The 26,301-nt window shown below is 35.0% G+C and overlaps 1 protein-coding gene, 1 long non-coding RNA gene, 1 other non-coding gene and 1 pseudogene across 3 annotated transcripts; all 4 read left to right on the plus strand.

Moving 5' to 3' along the window:
- Positions 1 to 12,208: 12,208 nt before the first annotated feature.
- LOC146939425 (uncharacterized) lies at positions 12,209 to 14,136 on the plus strand. Its single transcript, XM_085757929.1, has 2 exons — positions 12,209 to 12,682; positions 13,855 to 14,136. The coding sequence occupies exons 1-2, from the start codon at positions 12,288 to 12,290 to the stop codon at positions 13,901 to 13,903; spliced, it is 444 nt and encodes a 147-aa protein (XP_085614055.1). The 5' UTR covers positions 12,209 to 12,287; the 3' UTR covers positions 13,904 to 14,136.
- LOC146939426 (small nucleolar RNA snoR2/U65) lies at positions 13,879 to 14,021 on the plus strand. Its single transcript, XR_015033889.1, has one exon. It is a non-coding gene; the product is annotated as a small nucleolar RNA snoR2/U65 (small nucleolar RNA).
- A 561-nt stretch (positions 14,137 to 14,697) lies between the features above and the next one.
- Positions 14,698 to 24,306, plus strand: LOC146939427 (protein ROOT PRIMORDIUM DEFECTIVE 1-like; annotated as a pseudogene).
- On the plus strand, positions 15,302 to 17,027 carry LOC146939428 (uncharacterized). Its single transcript, XR_015031652.1, has 2 exons — positions 15,302 to 15,401; positions 16,813 to 17,027. It is a non-coding gene; the product is annotated as an uncharacterized LOC146939428 (long non-coding RNA).
- Positions 24,307 to 26,301: the final 1,995 nt, after the last annotated feature.

The following is a 26,301-nucleotide window of genomic DNA, read 5'->3' on the forward strand; positions in this document are numbered from 1 at the left end:
AATGTACTTTATTCTAATATCAATATGAAATTGAACTGTCTATAGTTCTTTGTAATGAAAATGTAATAAAACACATTGAAGGATGTGTGTTCTTTATCTGGAAATGAAATGTGCAGTATTGATTTCCTGATTGTTGATAGGTTTACTCAGCAGAATATACCGAGAGTGTATTGAAAGGTACATGCATTACTTCGTCAAATTATATTCATTAATCGAGTGGATGCATGGAGCTCAGATGGTTGCATTAAACATGCAGGTATCCTTTTTTCACAAAGGTCACTCATTACTTAATTGCATAATTTGCAGGTATCCTTTAGTACTTAATTGCATAATTCTTGTCCACACATTTTGTACATTCATTTGGCTGATCATGTACATTTATCTTATATTTTGATCAAATTGTATAAAATTGTGTGACAGGTTTGTATTTGGGATGAAGTGTTCGAATTCCGGTTGACCATTCCGGAGCTTGCTTTGCTCCAGATCGAACTGAAGAATAAATATATGACAACATATGATTTTGCTGGACAGACTTGTTTGCCTGTATCAGAGCTAAGACATGGATTTCGGTCTATTCTTTGCGTGACTGAAAGGGAAAGAAATTTAACCCTGTTAAGCTTTTACTTCGCTTTCACCTTAAAACTTCAAATATATAGTAGATTTCATCGATCTAAATATATATATGGTCTATTTTTGAAGCAATTGCCTCTGAAAGGTCATTATAATGATATTAAGAGGAAGTCTTGAATGGTCAAAACATTTGGTCCTAAATGGTGTGTCCAAATGCTTGCGACCAATTAAGTATTTTCCCAAATGGTCCTAAAGGTCTAATAAGCACACACACATAATAGAATAAAGGAGGGAAGAGAACATTATTGAATAATGTGTATTTTTAAAATAATTAAATGATAGTTATTTTTGCGTGTCCGACTAAAGAGAGTGAGAAGATAGAAATAGATAAGAGAGAATGCAACAAATATATTAAAAAATTTAAAATTTGCGCAGATACACTTTAAATTTAAAATTTGAAATTTAAAATTTGCAACAAAAGAACTCAACACTTGATTTAACTCAACACAAACATTGATTAACTGAATTTGTGTTGAGTTAACTCAACACTTGAAGTCAATCAACATTAGATAAAATTTGTGTTGAGTAGGGCTGGCAATGAACCGAACCAACTCGAAAATAGTTCGAAATTCGATTCGGTAATTAATCCGTTGAACTTGGTTCGTGAACCAAATCAGCCGAACTTGAGCTGAAAATTAAGTTCGCTGATTAAATGAGCTGAACATGAACTATAGATAGTTCGACTCGTTTGGTAATGAGATGGCTCGATTATATATGTGTGTGTTTGTGTATATGTACGTATGTATTTTTATATATGTAAGTTTCAAATACTTTTATATTTATTAAATGAATTAAATGTTAAAAAAAAAAAAAAAAAAAACTTAAGTGCCGCTCCATTTTCCTTCTTGTTTTTGACGCATCAGTTCCATTCTCTAGGAGGTTGGAATTTAATTTTATTGGTCATAGCCTTCATTTCCTTTAATCAATATTTCATTTTCCAATTCCACAAAAACAGAAAACATTTCTTTCTTCTTCTTCTTCTCGGATGGCAATAGGCAGATTTAGCAAGTGGCATAGCTAACCAAAGGAGAAAATCATTCTCTATTGTGGAACCAATATTCTTATAATTTTTTTTTTTTACCACAAAACTTTTAAAGAACGGTGCAGCTGTGTTTATCCAACAACATTTGATATTTTGTACAACAATTGGTACTATGTTCATTGTTCTTTATCACAAAACTAGAAGATTGGTGCAACTGTGTTTTATTCAGCTTTATTTTCTATAGTTTCCTTGCTGGAGTTTTTGGCATTTTGAGCTTCTATTTCATGCTCTTTTCTGATCAGGGGATTGCATTAGGATTTCTACCAAAGTCCATCTTTTTAATTGTATTGGCTGCAGGTGTTTTCAGTTCATGATCGATTCAAATTGTTCTATTCTCTATATTGTTGATCCCTTTTACACAGCTTGTGCTAAGTCCTATTGGATTTAAAAAGAAAAATCTGAAAGACCAAAGATCTATAAAATTTTAATATTTTTATTGCAAAAAAATGACTTATAAATTATGAGATTCGAGCAACTAAACTGAACCTAACGAGCCGAACCGAGTTGTTAGCGAACTCAAACCGAGTCGAGTTCGAGCTAAAAAAAAAGTTCGTAACGAACTCGAGCCGAGTTTCGAGCTGAACCAAATCTTATCGAGTCGAGTCGAGCTCAGACAAGTTCGATTCGACTCGACTCATTTCCAGCCCTAGTGTTGAGTTATTTTAATCAATGTTTAATTTCTTCAAGTGTTTTACATATATATATATATATATATATATATATATATATATATATAAGTTTTAGTATAAATTTGTTTGTTAACGTATCTGAGCCGTATCATATCCTAAATTTTAAAAAATTCGAGTATCCGCGTACCCGCACCCGTATCCGGGCTACATAGGTATTTATACTTGTGTTTACTTGGATAAATATATTTATGTTTGAATAAATTTATATTTATACTCCTTCCTTTTTAATATATTTGTTGCATTCTCTCTTATCTATTTCTATCTTCTCACTTTCTCCCTACAACCATTCACACCATTGAGTAAAGTAATTTATTTACGTCTGGAAGAATTTATATTTATACTCCTTCGTAATTTACAAGAAAATATTGATTTTGATCAATAAACTTTTTTTATTAATACTCCCTCCGTTTCAAAATGAGTGTCGCTTTAGCCAAAAAAAATTGTTTCAAAATGAATGTCGCTTTCAGTTTCCAATGCAATAATAACTTTTTCTTTTCAATTATACCCTCCAATTAATATTCTGCACACTACTTCCAAAGTATTACTTTTAAAACTAACCAATAGTTAATAAGGATAATTTGGTAAAATAACCATTCTCTTTCTTTTAATCATTGCATTTCTTAATATGTGCGTAAGCACCTAAAACGACACTCATTTTGAAACGGAGGGAGTACTAGACTAGATATAATTTAGAGATGACGATTAAGTTCAACCTTCAAATCACTTAACCTTCTATTAAAAAGAACTCAAGATGAAGTAAAACTTCAACCAGCTTAATAGTAAGTTAAATGAAATAGACAGAGAAACTAAGCTATCACCCCAGTAAAAAAGAGCAAGCACAGTATTTATGATAAGCGAAGGAATTCATAAAGTTTTATAATGGATGTTGTGGCTAGTTGTCATACGTTTGAACGATGTTGGACTTCAATTTGAGTATTTACAAGCCTTACAAGTTTTGGACGGTGTGGGACTTCTTTGCCACTGTGATGTAAAATACAAAACTACAGCACAATGATCCTTCATCCTATTGAGGTCATGAAATTCCTCCAACCCTCATAAAAGAACAAAATATTAGTTGGCATTTCTTGTAGTTGAAATGTTTAAACTTATTACCTGCCATTAATTTGTTAATTTGTTGTTTTGAAATATGATGAAACACGTATTCTTCCCCTGAATGATCAATCAACAATCATGCAGAGAGTTAACAGTGCTGTTTATTTGAAGTGTGTTTTTGTTTTGACTTTCCTTTTGATGCTGTTTATTCACTAATTTGTTACTGGGGGTGATAGCTTAGTTTCTCTGTCTATTTCATGTAACTTACTATTAAGTTGGTTGAAGTTTTACTTCATCTTTGAATTCTTTTTAATAGAAGGTTAAGTAATTTAGAGGTTGAACTTAATCGTCATCCCTAAATTATATCTAGTCTAGTATTAATAAAAAAAGTTTATTGATCAAAATCAATATTTTCTTGTAAATTACGAAGGAGTATAAATATAAATTCATCCAAACGTAAATAAATTACTTTACTCAATGGTGTGAATGGTTGTAGGGAGAAAGTGAGAAGATAGAAATAGATAAGAAGAATGCAACAAATATATTAAAAAGGAAAGAGTATAAATATAAATTTATTCAAACATAAATATATTTATCCAAGTAAACACAAGTATAAATACCTATGTAGCCCGGATACGGGTGCGGGTACGCGGATAAACGAATTTTTTAAAATTTAGGATACGATACGGCTCAGATACGTTAACAAACAAATTGATACTAAAACTTATATATATATATATATATATATATATGTATGTATGTATGTATGTATGTAAAACACTTGAAGAAAATAAACATTGATTAAAATAACTCAACACAAATTTTATCTAATGTTGATTGACTTCAAGTGTTGAGTTAACTCAACACAAATTCAGTTAATCAATGTTTGTGTTGAGTTAAATCAAGTGTTGAGTTCTTTTGTTGCAAATTTTAAATTTTAAATTTTAAATTTAAAGTGTATCCGCGCAAATTTTAAATTTTTTAATATATTTGTTGCATTCTCTCTTATCTATTTGTTATCATCAGATTTATATTTATACTAACATACATAAGTATAAATATAAATATAAAATACCAATTATATATTTGTTGCATATAATACTGCTGCTATTTGGTATTTTATGAAAATAAACATTGATTAAAATAAATCAACACAAATTTTATCTAATGTTGATACTTCAAGTGTTGAGTTAACTCAACACAAATTCAGTTAATCAATGTTTGTGTTGAGTTAAATCAAGTGTTGAGTTCTTTTGTTGCAAATTTTAAATTTTAAATTTTAAATTTAAAGTGTATCCGCGCAAATTTTAAATTTTTTAATATATTTGTTGCATTCTCTCTTATCTATTTGTTATCATCAGATTTATATTTATACTAACATACATAAGTATAGATATAAATATAAAATACCAATTATATATTTGTTGCATATAATACTGTTGCTATTTGGTATTTTATGAAAATAAACATTGATTAAAATAAATCAACACAAATTTTATCTAATGTTGATTGACTTCAAGTGTTGAGTTAACTCAACACAAATTCAGTTAATCAATGTTTGTGTTGAGTTAAATCAAGTGTTGAGTTCTTTTGTTGCAAATTTTAAATTTTAAATTTTAAATTTAAAGTGTATCCGCGCAAATTTTAAATTTTTTAATATATTTGTTGCATTCTCTCTTATCTATTTGTTATCATCAGATTTATATTTATATTAACATACATAAGTATAAATATAAATATAAAATACCAATTATATATTTGTTGTATACTCTAATGGAAATACTGTTAGCAATAATTTGATAATCTTCCAACTGATGTTTCATCCAAAGTAGTTGTGTACAACAACTTGCAGCTGAAATGTATTCTGCTTCTGCTGTAGACATAGCAATAGTTGTTTGTCTTTTGCTAGCCCAGGATATAAGATTATCACCCAAAAATTGACAATTGCCACTGATTGACTTTCTTTCAATCCTATCACCAGCATAGTCAGCATCACAGAATCCAATTAGCTTATAATCTAAGGATTTCCTATAAAGAGTCCAAGATTAGTTGTTCCTTTCAAATACCTGAAGATTCTCTTAACAACAGTTAAATGGGATTCTCTAGGATCTGATTGGAATCTTGCACACAAGTATAAACTAAATAAAATATCTGGCCTAGATGCAGTGAGGTATAACAGGGAACCAATCATACCTCTGTACAGCTTCTGATCTACCTTTGCTCATTCATCTTCTTTGCTCAATGTACATGTAGGATGCATTGGAGTGTTAATCACTTTACAATCTTCAAACTTGAACTTCTTCAGAAGCTCCTTTGTATACTTTGTTTCATGAACATAAACTCCATCTTTGCATTGATTAATTTGAATGCCAAGGAAGAACTTCAGCTCTCCCATCATGCTCATTTCAAATTCATCCTGCATTAACTTAGAAAATTCCTTGCAAAGAGATGCATTAGTAGAACCAAATATTATATCATCAACATATATTTGCACAACAAGAATATCTTTCCCAAGGGTCCTTCTGAAGAGTGTTGTGTCAACCTGACTTCTTTTAAAATCATGTTTGATTAAGAAATTAATTAGTCTATCATACCAAGCTCTTGGAGCTTGTTTCAAGCCATATAATGATTTCTTCAGTTTATAAACATGATCAGGATGCTTAAGATCGTCAAAACCAGGAGGTTGTTTGACATACACTTCTTCTTCTATGACATCATTAAGAAATGCACTCTTGACATCCATTTGATATAATATTATGCCATGATTAACTGCATAAGAAAGAAGTAACCTGATTGCTTCCAATCTTGCAACTGGAGCAAATGTTTCAGTATAATCAATGACTTCTTGTTGACTGTAACCTTGTGCAACAAGTCTTGCTTTGTTTCTATTTACTTCTCCTTACTCTTTCAACTTGTTTTTGAATACCCATTTTGTTCCAATAATGTTCTTCTGAGAAGGTTTGGGTACCAGATCCCACACATCATTTCTTTGAAATTGATTCAACTCTTCTTGCATAGCTAAGATCCATCCATCATCTGAAAGTGATTCATCAACTGTTGTAGGTTCAATCATTGATATCAGTCCAATCATTGAATCTTCTTGTCTAAAGTAAGATCTTGTTCTTGGAGGACTTTCTTTGTTTTTAATGATTTGATCCTCAGAATGTGAAGACCTGTATTTGAAAGTGTTTCTGGAGGGATCTGCTTGATGTGAGCCATTTTGTGCTTCCTCAGAAGCAACTTCTTCTTGAGCTTCTGATGTGGGTTCAGCTTCTGGACTATCTTCAGGTTCAGTTATCTGATCAGGTTCTGGAGTATCTTTAGGAACCTGTATCTCTGCAAAACTTTCATCTTGCTCTGGAGTTTTACTTCCAGCTCTTTGTCATCAAATTTAACGTGCATTGATTCTTCAACACATAGTGTTTCTGAATTATACACTCTGTATGCCTTTGACCTTTCAGAATAACCTAGGAAGATTCCTCTTTGGGCCTTGGCATCAAATTTCTTTAGGTAGAGCTTGTTATTCAGAATGTAACATGTACATCCAAATTGATGAAAGTAAGAGATATTGGGTGTTCTTCCTTTAAATAGTTCATATGTTGTTTTCTCCAAGATAGGTCTAATATAGATCCTATTCTGGACATACAATGTTGTATTCACTGCTTCTGCCCAAAAATGTTTTGCTAAATTGTTTTCATGGATCATGGTTCTGGCCATTTCTTATAAAGTTCTATTCTTTCTTTCTACAACCCCATTTTGTTGTGGAGTTCTAGGAGAAGAGAATTCATGGACAATTCCATGTTTTTCACAAAAAGCTTCAAATGACTCATTTTCAAACTCTCCACCATGATCACTTCTGATTTTCAAAATCTTTGTTTCTTTTTCAGATTGTATTTGATTGCAGAAGTTACTGAATACATCGTATACATGATCTTTACTTCTCAGGAATTTCACCCAAGTCCATCTGCTATAATCATCAACAATGACTAATCCATATTTACTTCCATATAAGGATGCAGTGCTAACTGGTCCAAACAAATCAATATGGAGTAATTCTAAGGGTCTGTAGGTAGAGACAATGTCTTTTGTTTTAAAAGATGATTTCACAATTTTCCTTCTTTCGCATGCACCACAGAGTGCATCTGAATGATAATCAATGTCAGGAAGGCCTTCGACAAGTTGCAACTTACTAAGCTTAGAGATTAATCTCCAGTTAGCATGTCCCAACCTTTTGTGCCACATCCATTTCTTATCATCCACTGACAGAAGGCAAATCACCTTCTGATCCACCAGTTCAGAAAAATTGATTTTATAAACATTCCCTACTCTCTTTCCCTTGAATATTGTGGATTTGTCATCCTTGTTGATTATTGTGCAGTTGGCTTTTTCAAACAAAACATCATAACCATTGTCACTGAATTGACTAATGCTCAATAGGTTATGCTCAAGCCCATCTACCAACCACACATTATTAATTGAGGTAGAGGAATTACCTATAGTTCCTGTACCAATGATCTTGCCAGACTGGTTGCCTCCAAACTTCACATTTTCTCCTTCCTCCATTGTTAGGTTGAGGACCATGGACTTCTCTCCTGTCATGTGTCTTGAGCAACCGTTGTCTAAGTACCATGATTTCTGCTTTGACATTGCTCTTAGACATATCTGCATTTTTCACAAGTTTAGATTTAGGTACCCATTGTGCTATGGGTCCTAGAAGGTTAGTACTTGAAGTTCTACTCTTCAGTTCTTAGGATGTGATTTAGGTTTCTTCTGATTAACCATCACCTTAGGTTTAACACCTTTTGGTTTTGGTACTTTAGAAGCAGAGACTGTTTTGTCCTTCTGAACTTCAGACTTCATGATCTTGAATTCTGGTTTCAACAGACTCTGAGGAACATATTCTGATCTCTTCAGAATTCTGATCTTTGATGTCTTAGATCCAGAATTATTCACAACCTTAGACTTAAGGTTCTTTGGCTTTGATGCAATCTCAGCTTTAAAGCCAGAAGCTTCAGGTTCTGACTGAACCACAACTTTACCTTTCACACCTTCAGGTACAAAAACTGTTTTCAATCCTTCCTTGATACAATCACAACAATCTTTGAGATTGGTTTCATTAGTTTTTACTTCTGAAAAACCAATTCCTCTCCCATTGTTCTTGTAAATGCTATAAATCATAGAAGCAACTCTGCTTCTGTCAATGCCAGACATGATAAAATCTTCAAGAGCAATCTCATGGTTGCTTAAAGGTTTTCCATTACACTTTTCTTGCAGCTTCTGACATAAGAACCTGAGCTTGTCTTCATAAGTTTTACAAATGAAGTCAAAACCCCTGAGTCCTTCTTTAGAAGCCTTCAGATCCAATAGAGTTGATTCTTGTTGTTTCATTAAATCAACATATTTTTCTTTTAAATCTTTCAACTTATTGGTTCTTACTTCAAAATGTGTAAGGAGTTCTTTAAGAGACTCAATCAACTCTTCTTTGGGAATTTTAGAATATACCTCATTTTCTTCTTCTGAATCTGATTCTGATCCAGCTTCTGAAGTTGCTGTAGCTACTAACCCAACAACTATCTTTGCACCTTCATCAGCTTCCTCTTTATCAGAAGCAGATTCACTTTCTAAATCATCCCAGGTGGCCATCAAACTCTGTTTAATCTGCTTCTTGAATTTGCTTGGTTTAAAAGTTGACTTCTTTGACTTGTCCTTTGACTTATCTTTCTGAAGATCAGGGCAATCAGCAATGAAATGTCCAGGCTTCTTGCAGTTGAAGCATCCATTCTGATCTTCTCTCTTTGAGCTTCTGAAGTTACTCCTTCTGGTCAGAAACTTCCTATTCTTCTTAGCCAGATGCTGCAGTCTATTGGAGAGCATAGTCATCTCAGCAGCATCTTCTTCAGAGTCTGAACCAGATGGTTCTTCTTCTTCAGATTCAACTACTTTGAGAGCTTTTGATGACTTGCCTTTGGATGGAAGAGCTATTGATTTACTCTTCTTAGTAGACTCATGTTCATTAAGACTTAACTCATGAACTTTGAGAGAACTAACAGGATCTTCAACACTTAAAGTGTTTAAATCTTTGGCTTCCTCAATGGCAGTCACCTTTGGTCTCCATCTAGCAGGCAAGCTTCTTAGTATCTTGCTAACATGGTCAGAAGCAACATAACTCTTCTTCAGTATTAGTCCAGAGACTAGGGTTTGAAACCTTGAGTACATCTCCTCAATAGTTTGATCATCATTCATCTTGAACAACTCATACTGATGAACCAGCATTAGAGCCTTTGCTTATCTAACTTTCTTGCTACCTTCATAGTTAGCACAAAGAGAAGCAAACATTGCTTTACCAGTTGACTTGTCACTCATCTTCATGTACTCTGCTTTAGGAATAGCAGTGACAAGTGCTCCTCTGATAATATGATGCTTCTTGTAGGTCTTCTTCTGAGCAGGAGTATGTTTCTTTCTATCAACAGCAGCTCATTCTTCATCAAGAACCAAGTTACCAACTCCTTCTTCAAGTATATCCCATAGTTCTTCATCTAAACTCATGATATAGCTGTAGAAGTTGCTTTTCCACCAAGAAAATTCTTCAGGATCTCCATTGAACTTAGGAACTTTTCTAGAGTTGGACTTTTTGTTGTCAACATTGTAATCATAAGCCACAACATTATGATTAGCACCAGAGCCAAAGCCAGAAACAGATGATTCACCAGACATGTTTTTCTCAGATCTTGGACTGTTACACTGTTAGGTGTTATCAACAGAACCAAGGCTCTAGATACCAATTGAAGGGGAGAAAAACACAAGAAGGGGGGTTGAATTGTGTTAGACGTTTCTTCGTTTTCTTTAAAACTCAGAACACTTAAGTTCAGAAACTTGAAGAACAGCTTCTAAATTGGGTGATCAGGAGCGTATGCAGCGGAATAAAAACAGAGAAAAGGAAAGAAGAAAGACACAAGCAATTATACAGGTTCCTTCCACAAACCGGAAGTAGTCCTGTCCCCCTTGCACTTCCAAGGAGAGTTCACTAAAAATGTAATATCTGATTACAATTGCTCACTGCTAAAACTAGCAAGAGACTTTAAATGCTCAAGCACAACTTGCAAGAGTCTTCCTATGCTCAAGAACACAATCAAGAGACTTCTATGCTCAAGCACAACTTGCAAGAGACTTCTAACCAAACAAAATTACAATGAAAAATGTTTGAGATTGAACACTTGATATACAATCAGTGGTGTTCACAATACAAATCAGATAAGACTCTTAAGACTTAAGAATTTCTAAGATATGAACTTGAAAAACAGAAATTCTAAGTGAACTTTTGGATGTGGAATGATTTCAACAGAGTTTTGTCGCTTTCAAATTGTTGTTGAGTCTTGTATTGTTGTGTATATTCTTCAAGTATTCACTCCTATTTATAGAGGTGTGAAATGAACGTTGTAAGTGCCAGCACATCCAAAAAGAGTCGTTGTTGAAGCTTGATCTTTCACCAATGATTATTTGCCTGATTTAGTTATTGTCCTATGAAGGATCAATTTCAAATCCATTCCAGTTGAGAGGGAACATTTGTGCAGGCTTGGTTGTATATTCAGAGCTGTTATCTTGTCTTGTAGCAGAGACACAAAACAGAGTAGTGGAGAAGGTCGTTGTACAGTTCGTACATAGTACAATGTCAACGCTCTTGTTCCTTTTGCAAGCAAATGCCTTCAAATACTTTTGAAATGACCGTTGCAAAGTTCCACTAGTCTTCTGTCATATTTAGACGAGTTTCAATCCATGAAACAACTCTTGAATCCTTGAATTCTGCAAATTCAGTTGATCTTCAGCTTCTGGTGAAAATAGCTTATGATAAGGCAACTTCTGATGACGTGGCACTTCAGGACCTCTAGTCTTTAGGAGCACTAGTCTTCAGGAGCACTTTGCCTTCAGGAGCTTCTAACCTTCAATCTTGTTGATTCCTTTGCTCTTTATTTGCTCATTCATAACCTTTGTATGATATAAATTTTTGTCTATGGTCATGTACACTTGAACAAATATTAGCAATTCCAATTGTCAATTTTTAATACCTTGTTATCATCAAAACTCTAAAGGTTTATTGTTAAACACAGTTTGTTCCAACAGTCTCTTTACGTCATAATGACGACATTGATCACACACAACTCTGATGAATTGTGTTGCATATTCCATCTCTCAAGGGTCAACTAATGATATAACGCAAATGAACTGTGTCACACCTGAGGGACGAAGTTTCTCCCTCAACATCAATCACTTAAAGTAAAGAGAATCACATGATGGAAGTCAGTCAAACTCGACTAATTTCATATGCCATCAACAAGTTTGAATGTAGACATATTAAAACAATGAAAAGCATAATTTTTTTTTCAAATATATTCCTATTCCATATTATATAAACTGAATAAATGATTAATATGTTTCGGGAAATGTAACCCAAAACACATAAGTAAATAAAAAAAAATCCATCAAACCACAAATATTTGAGAAAATGTATACTAACCTCTTGTGTAGTTGTGCAAAACGTCTCTAATTTAAAAAAATCGATGAAATTCAGGTGAAAATTTACACTATTAGAAACAAGAGAAAGTGATTGAGTAATGCTTATAAGTGTTTTTATATATAATCTAAATGAGGCAAAAATGGAAATATGGAGGGCGCGTGAGAACGATGAGGCATATAGGAAAAGAGTTTCTATATTTGTTTCGTGATTGTTTTGTTATAAAACCGAGTGAAAAAAACCCCAAAATAAATCACGTAACGTACGTAACCCCCTAGTGTTTTTCTCATGCATAACTCATTCTAACCCTAACCCGCATAACTCATTCTAACCCTAACCCCAGTGTTTTTCTCACGCAAAAGAAATGAATATCAAGGATGAAATTCGAGACACCAAGGATGGAGTTAGTGATCACGTGTTAGGGGTGGCAGAGGGGGACGTCCAGAATAGAGGGAACGGAGGCCCTCAGAATGGAGGGGGTGATCGTGTGGGAGGGGGTGGAGTCAAGGCAGAACATGTTCCCTTCGAAATCACACCAGAAATGAGGGAGAAGTTTACTCGTCATCCCATCGTATTCTCACTAGAATCGAAAAAGTCGTTTACTCGTTATTGGTTCGAGAAGGGTATGGAGGGTGGGATTGCACCATCAGCGGCCGACTTTCGAAGTTATGGACTTTATTCAATTTTCAACGTAGCTCTAGATTGTTTCAACAAAGGTTCGGCACATCGCGCCTCCATTTCTGCTGCTACTGCTGCTGAGTGAGTACTAGATTATTGATTATGTTTATTTGGCCTCGTTGTATTATATTCATGTGCTTATAAATATAGTATTGTATACTCATTATGTATTATATTAATCTGCTTCTTGCTTCTATTAGACTCAATTATTATAATTTTTGATTTTTAATCATGTTGACAAAATTGAATTGGAATGACCGTCTAAATAATTTTGATGTAAATTTCTTGCTTGTGGCACCTAGGCTTCAAAATTACTATTTTGTTTTGTTTTTTAGACTCATTTTTTCTTATTCTTAAATACACAATTAGATTAGCATGTATAATTATTATTATTATTATTGGAATTCATGTAGTAATTGCCATTTTTTCATTATATAGTATAGGATTGATCATAAAACTTTGTCTTGTTTGGAGTTTGGATTGGTAGTGACTAGTGAGAGAGAGGGGGCTTTGAGGGTAAATGGAAGAGGAAACTTTGGAGTGTGGTTTCTAATCCCGCAGTTAATCAATCCATTGTCGCATTGGAAAGTCGTTACATTTTTTGGGCACGGATATGTTAAAGCACCAGAAATTATATAAACTAAAACAACATATTTTTCATATGTCCAGTGTGTGTGTGTGAGAGAGAGAGAGAGCATTTATATATTGATACACGAATCGTATTTTATAGAGTGATTGAATGTGTTTAACCCGAAGCAATCACATTTGGACGGACGAGATTAAGAAACTTAGGAAATGATGATCTGCATTATTGATGGATGCTGCATTGGTAACTTAATCATACAAGGAAGCTATGCGCCAATCATATTTAATGGCTGGTTCTCGGGTCCTCGTTGCCCTTTTATGGATCCTGCTAGATTTTAGAACTAAGATTTGATTCCGGTCTAACATAATCCGTAAATTGGCCACCATGACTTCTCATCCGAGAAGTATCTACGGGCGCATAGTTTCCTTGTAAGTTTATGGAACCACAATTTTTTTGTTCATTTCATTTCCACTTCGCTCTTCCTTGGCATATTTTATTGTACATCCACTCCACTGAAGAGTGCACAACATCTTATTTTCCATGTATGTTAATGTTAATATTTTCTTCAAGGTACTGAGACTAAACTGAGTTATTTATTTCTCTTTTATTTATGGTTCTTTCATTACTATTTCTTTAAGTTTTACTAATTTAAATGCATATGTTGTAGATTGCAGAAAATCTGGGACACTTATGCAAATGTTATGATTAGTCTCTGACCAGAAATGCTATGATTAGACCAAAATCAATTGTGTATGCCATTTGATTCGCATCTTGATGGGAACCTGATGATCCTATATACTATGATTATGCAGACCAATTTGTGCGATTACATTTTTATGTATTATAATTTATGACTTCTGATCTTTTCATTATTCATTGTTTTGGTGTTTAGGGGTCACTAGTGCTGTTTAGTGAAGCCGACGATGACAAAATCAAATTGGAATTAGCACGTATAATTTCATTATAATTATTAGTATTTAAAATAGTAATTGGCATTTTCAATGTCTAATATAGGCTTTGGCCTTGTTTTGAGGGTAATGGAAGAGGAAAACCTGACTGTTATTTGAAGGTTTTAAGAAAATTTTCAAATTCTTCCCATAAGTCATTCTTTAAAAATGCTCTTCTAATTAAGGTGAAATTTTTTTCTTCAAAGTATGATAATAGTGTTAGCTTTCTTTATTGATTTGAAAGATTATATTTGAGGGTAATTTTCAATTTGTAAGTGACAGGTTTCTTGATCCTTGTTTGGATACTATCCAATCTCAATAAGAAGTACCAATATTCTTTGAAGAGTATGAACTTTTTAATGATGGAGTACTACCAACTTTCTTTAGTCGGTTCAAAAAGAAGAGTTAATCATCTTAAAGTTTGGATAAAACATTTTCATAAAACATGTTTTTGCTTTATTGAATTAGTTAGTTTTCTAAACTTGCCTTCTTCTACCAATGCTATAAACTTATATACTATGAAATCTGAATCAAAATCATTTGTTTCACTCCGCCAATAACAACGACCCTTGGTGTTTGACGAAATTTCAAACCGAGTTTTCAAGAAAAAGGGGTCGCTCACTCAAATGGGCACTCACATTGTGAACTTCTTAACCAAACACAAATATCAAAATCAACAACAAGCTCTTTGTTTTTCCATTAGATCGAAAACGTCTATCCATTACGTAAATTCACGAGCTCGAGACCCCACTTTCAAAAAACTTATGGATAAGTATAAAAACTTTCTCAAAGTCATTGCCATTCAAGACCTTATCCTTGCTAACCCCAAAAATCAATCGGTCTCTTTTGATTTCCTCTAATCTCTCCCAGAAGCTCCACCTTAACCGCGGTGCTACTGCCTTCCTCTGCAAGTTTCCTCACATTGTAACGCCCACTTTTTCATAATTAATATTTAAGTGATTTATGGCTTTTTATTAGAATATTATGTGAATTATTATATATATATATATATTGGTAAAAGATATGTTAATAATATAAGTATTTTCTTAAGTGGGGGAGAAATATTGTATTTAGTAGAAATAATTAATTATTAGGGGAAAGAGTAAGTTGTGGTGAGAAGAGCAATTAGGGAAAGAATAAAAGTCTGTAATTGGGAGAGAAAATTAGAACGCGTACAACAGAGAAAAGAAGAGAGAAAGAGGAGAAGTCAGAGAGAACCCTAAAGAACGAAGAACGCGGCTGTTGGATTTCAGAATCATAATCTAAGGTAAGGGTGAGACTAACTCTCATTAGTATCAAGTTTCAATTCATGAAATTTAATCAATTGTTGTAGGTTTAAGGATTTGGGAATTAGGGTTCCGAGAGGAAATTGATGATTAGAGTTTTCAAATATATTCGATTAAAATATATTGCTTGATGACCCATGTTTCGGTTGAATTCATTGTTGCTGTGATTTTATATTCTTATCTCTTAATTCATAATTTTGATGTGCTAAATTCGTGATTATAGAGAGGAGTCTATCGATTTTTGGTTATAGACAAACATATTTAGTTACCCTTTTATGTACCGATGGGACGACTCGGTTTGAATTAATAGTACACCTGACTAAGAAGTGTTATACGATATAAAAATTTTGCGCATAGATATAAATACAAAGAACAGATACGCTGCTGCAACTTGTATTAAGAAGTGTGGGAATTATGAATTTATGCAAGAAGAGATTGAATACCCACATCCTAGTTTTACTCCACTATATCACGTGATGTGAATTAGTGATTATAACATTCATATAGGTTAGTAGCATGTGACCATATTTTTGTTAGAAACCAATCAATCTTGGTATAAAACCATATCCAATAACTACATGTGAAATTATGTCTCTTCCTCTTAGACCTTTTGTTGCCGAATGTGGTAGGTTCGTAGGGTTAAGCTCATGGTTATATCTTACTATTATATTGGTTAATTAATGTATTCTAGCTCCAATGTGATTTTTTTTATAAGAATGATAGTAACAGCTGAACTTAATTTTACCATTATTTAAATGTGTGTTTTAGATGATGAATTGAATTGGTTAGATATCAATTGATGAGCAAGGATGAATTATTTATATGCTGCATATACTGCTGAGTCTTATTTAAGATGTAAATGTCGGTCTAAATCAAAGAGTTGTAAGATGTTCATGAAGTTGTTGCATTAGAGTTGTGTTGTTGCATAGTCAGCGATGGGGGCTTAATGCCCGACAGGTTCTTTATGACCTTAGCGATGGGGGCTTAATGCCCGACAGGTCCAAATATGACCTTAGCGATGGGGGCTTAATGCCCTGGTGGTACCACATGCATGTTGTTGTTGTCTAAGTTGTTGTTGATGTTGTTGTTGCATTGTAGAGTCATCATAACTAAAAATAAATGATGAATGCTGTGATGATGTTGCTGTTTTGATGCTGTTGTGCTGTCCCATTAATTATAATGATGTAAATGGAGTGAATTAAGATGAATATGTTACCCTTGAATAACTATGAAGTTGTGGATTACTTAACCTCGTTAAATGATGATTAAATGATGATATTAATGTTAGATATATGCTGTTGGTTATCTTTTATGAATTATTATTTGTTTTTAATGAATGTGAAATCTCACCCCTTCTGCGTATATGTTACCTCGACCGTGGGTAATGTGCAGGTAATAAGGACTAGCTGTGTTCGTGAGTAGACTCCTCACTTCGTGTCGTCTAGGATGCTCTGATACGTAACGGGATGGGGGTGTCTGATGATTGTTTTCCTTGTTACGTATTTTATTTAATAAATGTTGAACATTTTATGAAGACTATTTGAGATGTTAAGTTGTGGCCTTTTGTGCCAAGATTTTATGTGACGTTGCGAACTAAATTTCCGCTGCATTTGATTATTGAATTTTATAAAGACAGGTTGCTTAAATAAATAGTATTTTCCCATTATTATATTTGTTGTTAAATGATGTATTGATGTATGTGATGCTCCGTTATGTTGATGAACTCTGATAATTTTAATGAAATTTTTAAGTTGGGAAAACGGGGTGTTACAATTGGTATCAGAGCAGGTCGGTCCGTCCGGCCAAGTAGTGAGTCAAGTTGTGTCATTTTAGCAATTGGAATACCATTATTATGTTATTCTAAACGTTGTGTGTTGTGCAGTAAAGAAGAGTAGATCTGGAGGCTGCAAACCTTATCTGTTACAAGAGGACTAGAATGGCTGGAAGAAATGATGCTGCGATTGCTGCTGCTTTGGAAGCTGTAGCCCAAGCTGTAGGACAACAACCAAATGCTGGTGTTGGTGTTAATGCTGACGTAAGGATGTTGGAGGCCTTTCTGAGAAATCATCCTCCCACTTTCAAAGGAAGGTACGACCCTGATGGAGCACAGGCATGGCTCAAGGAGATTGAGAGGGTGTTCAGGGTTATGCAATGTACTGATGATCAGAAGGTGCGTTTTGGTACGCACATGCTATCTGAGGAGGCTGATGACTGGTGGGTGAGTCTTTTACCTGAGTTAAAGCAAGGTGGTGCGGCTATTACTTGGGCTGTGTTTAAGGGAGAGTTCCTAAACAGATATTTTCCTGAAGATGTTCGTGGAAGGAAAGAGGTCGAGTTCCTTGAGCTGAAGCAAGGAAACATGTCGGTGACAGAGTATGCGGCAAAGTTTGTGGAGCTGGCTCAGTTCTATCCACACTATACTGGAGACAATGCTGAGTTTTCTAAATGTATCAAATTTGAGAATGGTTTGCGTCCTGATATTAAGCGAGCCATTGGTTACCAACAGATTCGTGACTTTTCTGCGTTGGTGAGCAGGTGCAGAATCTATGAAGATGATTCGAAGGCTCATTATAAGATTATGAATGAGAGAAGGGGTAAGCAGCAACAGAATCGTGGGAAGCCTTATAGTACTTCAGCTGATAAGGGCAAGCAAAGAGTGAATGATGAGAGGAAGCCTAAGAAGAATGAGACTCCTGCTGGGATTGTTTGTTACAAATGTGGAGAAAAAGGTCACAAGAGTAATGCTTGTGGTGCTACTGAGGCGAGAGGGTGCTACCGTTGTGGTGTCAAGGGGCATACAGTTGCAGAATGCAAGCACGATGACACTATTTGTTTCAATTGCGGTGGGAAAGGACATATTTCTGCTTAGTGTACTGAACCAAAGAAGGCCCCGACCAGGGGTAAGGTTTTTGCTTTGACTGGTACTCAGACTGAGAATGAGGATCGTTTGATCAGAGGTACTTGCTACATTAATGATACTCCTTTAGTTGCTATTATTGATACTGGTGCTACACATTGTTTTGTTGCTTTTGATTGTGTTTCTAAGTTGGGCCTTGCTATGTCTGATATGAATGGAGAAATGGTTGTCGAAACTCCAGCTAAGGGTTCGGTGACCACTTCTCTCGTCTGTTTACGTTGTCCCCTGTCTATGTTTGATCGTGATTTTGAGATTGATTTAGTATGTCTACCTTTGAGTGGAATGGATGTGATTCTTGGTATGAACTGGTTAGAGTACAACCATGTTCTCATTAATTGTTTTAGTAAGTCGGTGCGTTTCTCTTCTGCTGAAGAGGAAAGTGGCGCGGAGTTTTTGTCTACTAAGCAGCTGAAGCAGCTAGAACGCGATGGAATCCTAATGTTTTCTTTGATGGCATCCTTATCTTTGGAGAATCAAGCAGTGATCGATAAGTTACAAGTAGTGTGCGATTTCCCTGAAGTTTTTCCTGATGAAATTTCTGATGTGCCACCGGAAAGAGAAGTTGAATTTTCTATTGATCTTGTTCCAGGAACGAAGCCTGTGTCTATGGCACCTTACCGTATGTCAGCTTCTGAGTTGGCTGAGTTGAAGAAACAGTTAGAAGATCTACTCGACAAGAAGTTTATTGGACCAAGTGTTTCACCTTGGGGAGCTCCAGTGTTACTGGTTAAGAAGAAAGATGGCAGTATGAGGTTGTGTATTGATTATCGACAGTTGAACAAAGTAACTATAAAGAATAGGTATCCACTTCCAAGAATTGATGACTTGATGGATCAGTTAGTGGGTGCACGTGTGTTCATCAAGATTGACTTGAGGTCGGGTTATCACCAGATTAAAGTAAGAGATGAAGATATGCAGAAGACGGCTTTTAGGACGCGATATGGACATTATGAATATAAGGTGATGCCTTTTGGTGTTAGTAATGCACCTGGTGTATTTATGGAGTATATGAATCGCATTTTTCATGCATTTTTGGATCGCTTCGTGGTTGTGTTCATTGATGATATTCTGATTTATTCTAAGACGGAGGAAGAACATGCTGAGCATTTGAAGATTGTCTTGCAAGTGTTGAAAGAAAAGAAGTTGTATGCTAAATTGTCTAAGTGCGAGTTCTGGTTGAAGGAAGTAAGTTTTCTTGGCCATGTTATTTCTGGTAGTGGTATTGCAGTTGATCCATCTAAAGTTGAAGCGGTATCACAATGGGAGACTCCGAAGTCAGTTACAGAGATTAGAAGCTTTTTGGGTTTAGCGGGTTACTACCGACGATTTATTGAAGGATTTTCTAAGTTAGCACTTCCGTTAACGCAGTTGACGTGTAAAGGTAAAACCTTTGTGTGGGATATTCATTGCGAGAACAGTTTTAACGAATTGAAGAAGCGTTTGACGACGGCTCCGATTTTGATCTTGCCGAAACCTGATGAACCTTTTGTAGTGTATTGTGATGCGTCCAAGTTGGGTTTGGGAGGTGTACTTATGCAAGATGGTAAGGTGGTTGCGTATGCATCAAGACAGTTGAAGACTCATGAACGAAACTACCCTACTCATGACCTTGAATTAGCTGCAGTTGTATTTGCACTTAAGATTTGGAGACATTACTTGTATGGTTCGAGATTTGAGGTGTTTAGTGATCACAAGAGCTTGAAGTATTTGTTTGATCAGAAGGAATTGAATATGAGACAGCGAAGGTGGCTCGAATTGTTGAAAGATTATGACTTTAGTTTGAATTATCATCCGGGTAAAGCTAATGTTGTTGCAGATGCCTTGAGTAGGAAGAATTTACACTTGTCGGCACTGATGGTTAAAGAGATGGAATTGCTTGAACAGTTCAGAGACTTGAATTTGGTTTGCGAGATGTCGCCAAGGAGTGTGAAATTGGGGATGTTAAAGATCAACAATGAATTTTTGGATAGTGTCAGAGAGGCGCAGAAAGTAGATGTGAAGTTGGTGGATTTAATGGTTGCAACTGATCCTGCTGTAGACAGTGACTTTAAGGTTGATGACCAAGGAGTGTTGAGGTTTCGAGGAAGAATTTGTATTCCTGATAATGATGAGATGAAGAAGATGATCCTTGAAGAAGGCCATAGAAGCAGTTTGAGTATTCATCCAGGAGCTGCTAAAATGTATCAAGATTTGAAGAAAATGTTTTGGTGGTCAGGTTTGAAGCGCGACGTGGCACAATTTGTGTATGCATGTTTGACTTGTCAGAAGTCAAAAGTTGAGCATCAGAAACCTGCTGGGTTATTGACACCGCTAGAGATTCCGGAATGGAAATGGGATAGTATATCCATGGATTTTGTGACAAGTTTGCCGAATACCAACAAAGGGAATGATGCAATTTGGGTGATCGTAGATAGATTGACGAAGTCGGCTCATTTCATTCCGATTAATATTACTTTTCCTGTGTCCCAGCTAGCAGAGATTTATGTTAAAGATGTCGTGAAGCTACATGGTGTCCCATCAAGCATTGTGTCGGATAGAGATCCGAGGTTTACATCGAGGTTCTGGAAGAGTTTGCATGAGGCCTTGGGCACTAATTTGAAGTTAAGTTCAGCATACCACCCGCAGACGGATGGACAATCGGAAAGGACAATTCAGTCGCTGGAAGATTTATTGAGAGTTTGTGTGCTTGAGCAAGGTGGAACTTGGGATAGTTATCTACCCCTGATAGAATTCACGTACAACAACAGTTACCATGCTAGTATTGGAATGGCACCCTTCGAAGCATTGTATGGTCGGAGATGCAGAACTCCGTTGTGTTGGTTTGAATCCGGTGAGAGTGTGGTATTGGGACCAGAGATTGTCCAACAGACTACTGAGAAGGTGAAGTTAATCAGAGAAAAGATGAAAGAATCACAGGATAGACAGAAAAGTTATCATGATAAGCGCAGGAAGGATCTTGAGTTTCAAGAAGGAGACCATGTGTTTTTGAGAGTCACTCCGGTGACGGGTGTTGGACGTGCATTGAAGTCAAAGAAGTTGACTCCGAGGTTTATTGGCCCGTATCAGATTTCAGAAAGGGTCGGAACGGTTGCTTATAGGGTGGGTTTGTCACCACATCTTTCGAACTTGCATGATGTGTTTCATGTATCGCAACTTCGGAAGTATGTGCCGGATCCATCCCATGTGATTCCAAGAGATGATGTGCAGGTAAGGGATAACCTTACAATCGAGACCCTACCGGTGAGAATAGAGGATAGAGAAGTGAAGAGGCTTAGAGGCAAGGAGATACCTCTTTTGAAGGTTGTTTGGGAAGGAGCAGCTGGTGAAAGTTTGACTTGGGAGTTGGAGAGTAAGATGCGGGAATCTTACCCAGAGTTGTTTGAACAAGGTACGTTTACGAGGACGTAAATATTCTAAGTGGGGGAGAGTTGTAACGCCCACTTTTTCATAATTAATATTTAAGTGATTTATGGCTTTTTATTAGAATATTATGTGAATTATTATATATATATATTGGTAGAAGATATGTTAATAATATAAGTATTTTCTTAAGTGGGGGAGAAATATTGTATTTAGTAGAAATAATTAATTATTAGGGGAAAGAGTAAGTTGTGGTGAGAAGAGCAATTAGGGAAAGAATAAAAGTCTGTAATTGGGAGAGAAAATTAGAACGCGTACAACAGAGAAAAGAAGAGAGAAAGAGGAGAAGTCAGAGAGAACCCTAAAGAACGAAGAACGCGGCTGTTGGATTTCAGAATCATAATCTAAGGTAAGGGTGAGACTAACTCTCATTAGTATCAAGTTTCAATTCATGAAATTTAATCAATTGTTGTAGGTTTAAGGATTTGGGAATTAGGGTTCCGAGAGGAAATTGATGATTAGAGTTTTCAAATATATTCGATTAAAATATATTGCTTGATGACCCATGTTTCGGTTGAATTCATTGTTGCTGTGATTTTATATTCTTATCTCTTAATTCATAATTTTGATGTGCTAAATTCGTGATTATAGAGAGGAGTCTATCGATTTTTGGTTATAGACAAACATATTTAGTTACCCTTTTATGTACCGATGGGACGACTCGGTTTGAATTAATAGTACACCTGACTAAGAAGTGTTATACGATATAAAAATTTTGCGCATAGATATAAATACAAAGAACAGATACGCTGCTGCAACTTGTATTAAGAAGTGTGGGAATTATGAATTTATGCAAGAAGAGATTGAATACCCACATCCTAGTTTTACTCCACTATATCACGTGATGTGAATTAGTGATTATAACATTCATATAGGTTAGTAGCATGTGACCATATTTTTGTTAGAAACCAATCAATCTTGGTATAAAACCATATCCAATAACTACATGTGAAATTATGTCTCTTCCTCTTAGACCTTTTGTTGCCGAACGTGGTAGGTTCGTAGGGTTAAGCTCATGGTTATATCTTACTATTATATTGGTTAATTAATGTATTCTAGCTCCAATGTGATTTTTTTTTATAAGAATGATAGTAACAGCTGAACTTAATTTTACCATTATTTAAATGTGTGTTTTAGATGATGAATTGAATTGGTTAGATATCAATTGATGAGCAAGGATGAATTATTTATATGCTGCATATACTGCTGAGTCTTATTTAAGATGTAAATGTCGGTCTAAATCAAAGAGTTGTAAGATGTTCATGAAGTTGTTGCATTAGAGTTGTGTTGTTGCATAGTCAGCGATGGGGGCTTAATGCCCGACAGGTTCTTTATGACCTTAGCGATGGGGGCTTAATGCCCGACAAGTCCAAATATGACCTTAGCGATGGGGGCTTAATGCCCTGGTGGTACCACATGCATGTTGTTGTTGTCTAAGTTGTTGTTGATGTTGTTGTTGCATTGTAGAGTCATCATAACTAAAAATAAATGATGAATGCTGTGATGATGTTGCTGTTTTGATGCTGTTGTGCTGTCCCATTAATTATAATGATGTAAATGGAGTGAATTAAGATGAATATGTTACCCTTGAATAACTATGAAGTTGTGGATTACTTAACCTCGTTAAATGATGATTAAATGATGATATTAATGTTAGATATATGTTGTTGGTTATCTTTTATGAATTATTATTTGTTTTTAATGAATGTGAAATCTCACCCCTTCTGCGTATATGTTGCCTCGACCGTGGGTAATGTGCAGGTAATAAGAACTAGCTGTGTTCGTGAGTAGACTCCTCACTTCGTGTCGTCTAGGATGCTCTGATACGTAACGGGATGGGGGTGTCTGATGATTGTTTTCCTTGTTACGTATTTTTTTAATAAATGTTGAACATTTTATAAAGACTATTTGAGATGTTAAGTTGTGGCCTTTTGTGCCATGATTTTATGTGACGTTGCGAACTAAATTTCCGCTGCATTTGATTATTGAATTTTATAAAGACAGGTTGCTTAAATAAATAATATTTTCCCATTATTATATTTGTTGTTAAATGATGTATTGATGTATGTGATGCTCCGTTATGTTGATGAACTCTGATAATTTCAATAAAATTTTTAAGTTGGGAAAACGGGGTGTTACACACATCTTCGATGTTTATTACGAGCCTTCCAAGCTGCAGCCTTTTTGCAGGTTAACTGATGCTGCTCTTGATGTCTCGCGACAGGAAGCTGAGGCTATTAATACTTCTTTGCCTCTTGTTGTTAAAAGACTTGTTCCGATATTGTCCATATTTGTTTTTTCAACGTTTCCTCTTAGAGCTGTTTTCAAGGTTTGGAGGGAGCTTGGTCTTGCTGATGATTTTGAGGACTCGGTTATAGCTGCTAATTTTCCTGAGGGAAGCTTATGAACGAGGGTGTTTGATACAACCAAATCCTGTTTATGATGCAAGGAGAAGAATACTTGATCTTGTTGCTTTATAACGTCGGGGTTTACCTGCTGTTAATTCCAAGTTGCAGGACAGAAGCAGTAGCAATGAGGTTGAACAAGGGGAAAACTTGCAAAGACACGATTCGTTATCATCTTGTGACTAAAGCTTCATTACATTACAACTTTGTCTACTTTTCATGAATCATAAAATCCTTTTTGCTTTTAGTTGTACTAGTACTACAATACAATACAACTAGTATGTAGTGTTCGTAAGGATTAACGAGATTGAATTTGAGTTTAAAATGCATTGTGTATGATGTTAATGGATTTGGCGGCTACAATACAATGTCTTCAAGAATAACTGTGAAGATTTTGCAATTTACTGCAAAACAGGCCTCCTTGTAACTGCAAACATCAGTGCAGGCGGAAGTGGACAAGCAGCAAATTTCGCAGCCTTTGCTAATTCTATAGCTTCTATATCACTTCGATTTGTGGCTTCCAGTTATTGTGATCTGACATTGGTTGGTTGTGAAATGTGCTGCTATAGAAGATTGGTTTCTGATATTGGATTTCGCAATGGAGTAACTAAAGTTCCTGCAGAAAAAATATCTGAGATGGCCAAGGCGGAAAACTAATGTGGTTGAACAAAAACTTTTTTGAAGAATGTATGTGTTTTCAATGGTATTTTAGAGATGCCTTTGTTAAGTTTCATTTGCCAAGTTTCAATTGTGTTGTTATCAAACCTATTAGCTTCTTTGTAAGCTTTTTGAGAGGTTTCAAAAGCCATTTTAGTATAAGAAATAAAAGCTTGTTTTGATCAAGAAAAAAGATATGAACAAGCACAGTAGGAGTTATTTATCTACTATTGCTGGAATATTGTTTCTTTAGTCTATGCTTATAGTTTTGGTGTCGTCTCGGTTCAAGATTAATGCTGAGATCTACAAAATATGGACTTGTTTGCATTTTCCAATATGTCATTAAGGATAACAGTATTCGTTCCTCCATCTTACAAATAGATTCAACATTCAAGTGTAGGTCTGTCTTTCTCATGAACACACATTATTCATCAGCTTGATACAAATAATGCGTGTTTGTGAGAAAATGAAATAACAGACAACAAAGATTGTCAAATATTAAAGTGTTCTTTACTTCATCTTTTCTTAAACTTAATATATCTAATCAAGATTGTCAGCACCTCAAAACACATATATTCGACACAAGTTGCATTTGAAAGAGTTTATTTCATGCCAAAGATATGGATCTTGGAATATTAGTAAACTGTAAACCACATTTGAGAACTGAGCATCAATAGGGTCCGAGCATTTCTGTTCCTAAGCTAAACGGAAACAAGATATAGAATGAGACAAATCCATCCAATTTGACATAGAGACAGACAACAAAAAATCTATTGTCGACATTTTTATCTTAAGTTTGCTATACTAACTAGAAGGTAACATTAACATCATACAAATATGTGGCATTGTAGCTCTCAAAAAAAAAAAATGTGCCATTGTACATGTGTATTCTTTCCAATCCTATTTTTTATTTGTTATGTAAATTAATTTCCCCTCTTATTTTGTGTTCAATGAACATTTTCGTACAAATTGAATGTATTTCATTGTTTTATACTCATTTTTGAAGAGGCATTAATACTACATGCTGGGAATGCAGTGCTGGGCAAACTGATAGTGCTTTATTTTACTAGAATTTCTTTTTCAAATAGTCAAGAAACAACATCAGTTGGAGTTTTCCCTCAGTTATCACCACCTCCACCTTCAAATGTGTAATCACATTGTTCATTCTTTAACATTGTGATTTTGTAGTAGTTGTTTACCATGTTATATGATTGTCAACTACTTGGAAATGAGGCTGTTTTAAATAATTTTTTTTTATGTTGTTTATTAATTTTACTTATATATTCCCATTCTCATTTATTTGTCGACAAGATTAAATAAAGGCAATTGGTTGTTATGTTGAACTTCATTTCAAGGTCATTTTTAAAAAATAAAAATTTCCACAGTGTCTTTCCACGACTGTTCAATTAGATGGTGCCATTTGTTTATACCTAATTGCGAAAAACAATTGATCGATATTTAAAGGAAGATTCTCGGTTCTGG

The sequence above is a fragment of the Medicago sativa genome, chromosome 3 (assembly GCF_051527215.1).
Source record: "Medicago sativa cultivar Bolivia chromosome 3, Bolivia_mono, whole genome shotgun sequence".
Classification (NCBI taxonomy): domain Eukaryota; kingdom Viridiplantae; phylum Streptophyta; class Magnoliopsida; order Fabales; family Fabaceae; genus Medicago; species Medicago sativa.

Bases quoted from the DNA above. Each gene is read 5' to 3' on its own strand.
- LOC146939425 (XM_085757929.1), top strand. From the start codon at position 12,288: ATGAATATCAAGGATGAAATTCGAGACACCAAGGATGGAGTTAGTGAT. The intron at 12,683-13,854 runs GTGAGTACTAGA...CATATGTTGTAG, and splicing joins TCTGCTGCTACTGCTGCTGA to ATTGCAGAAAATCTGGGACA.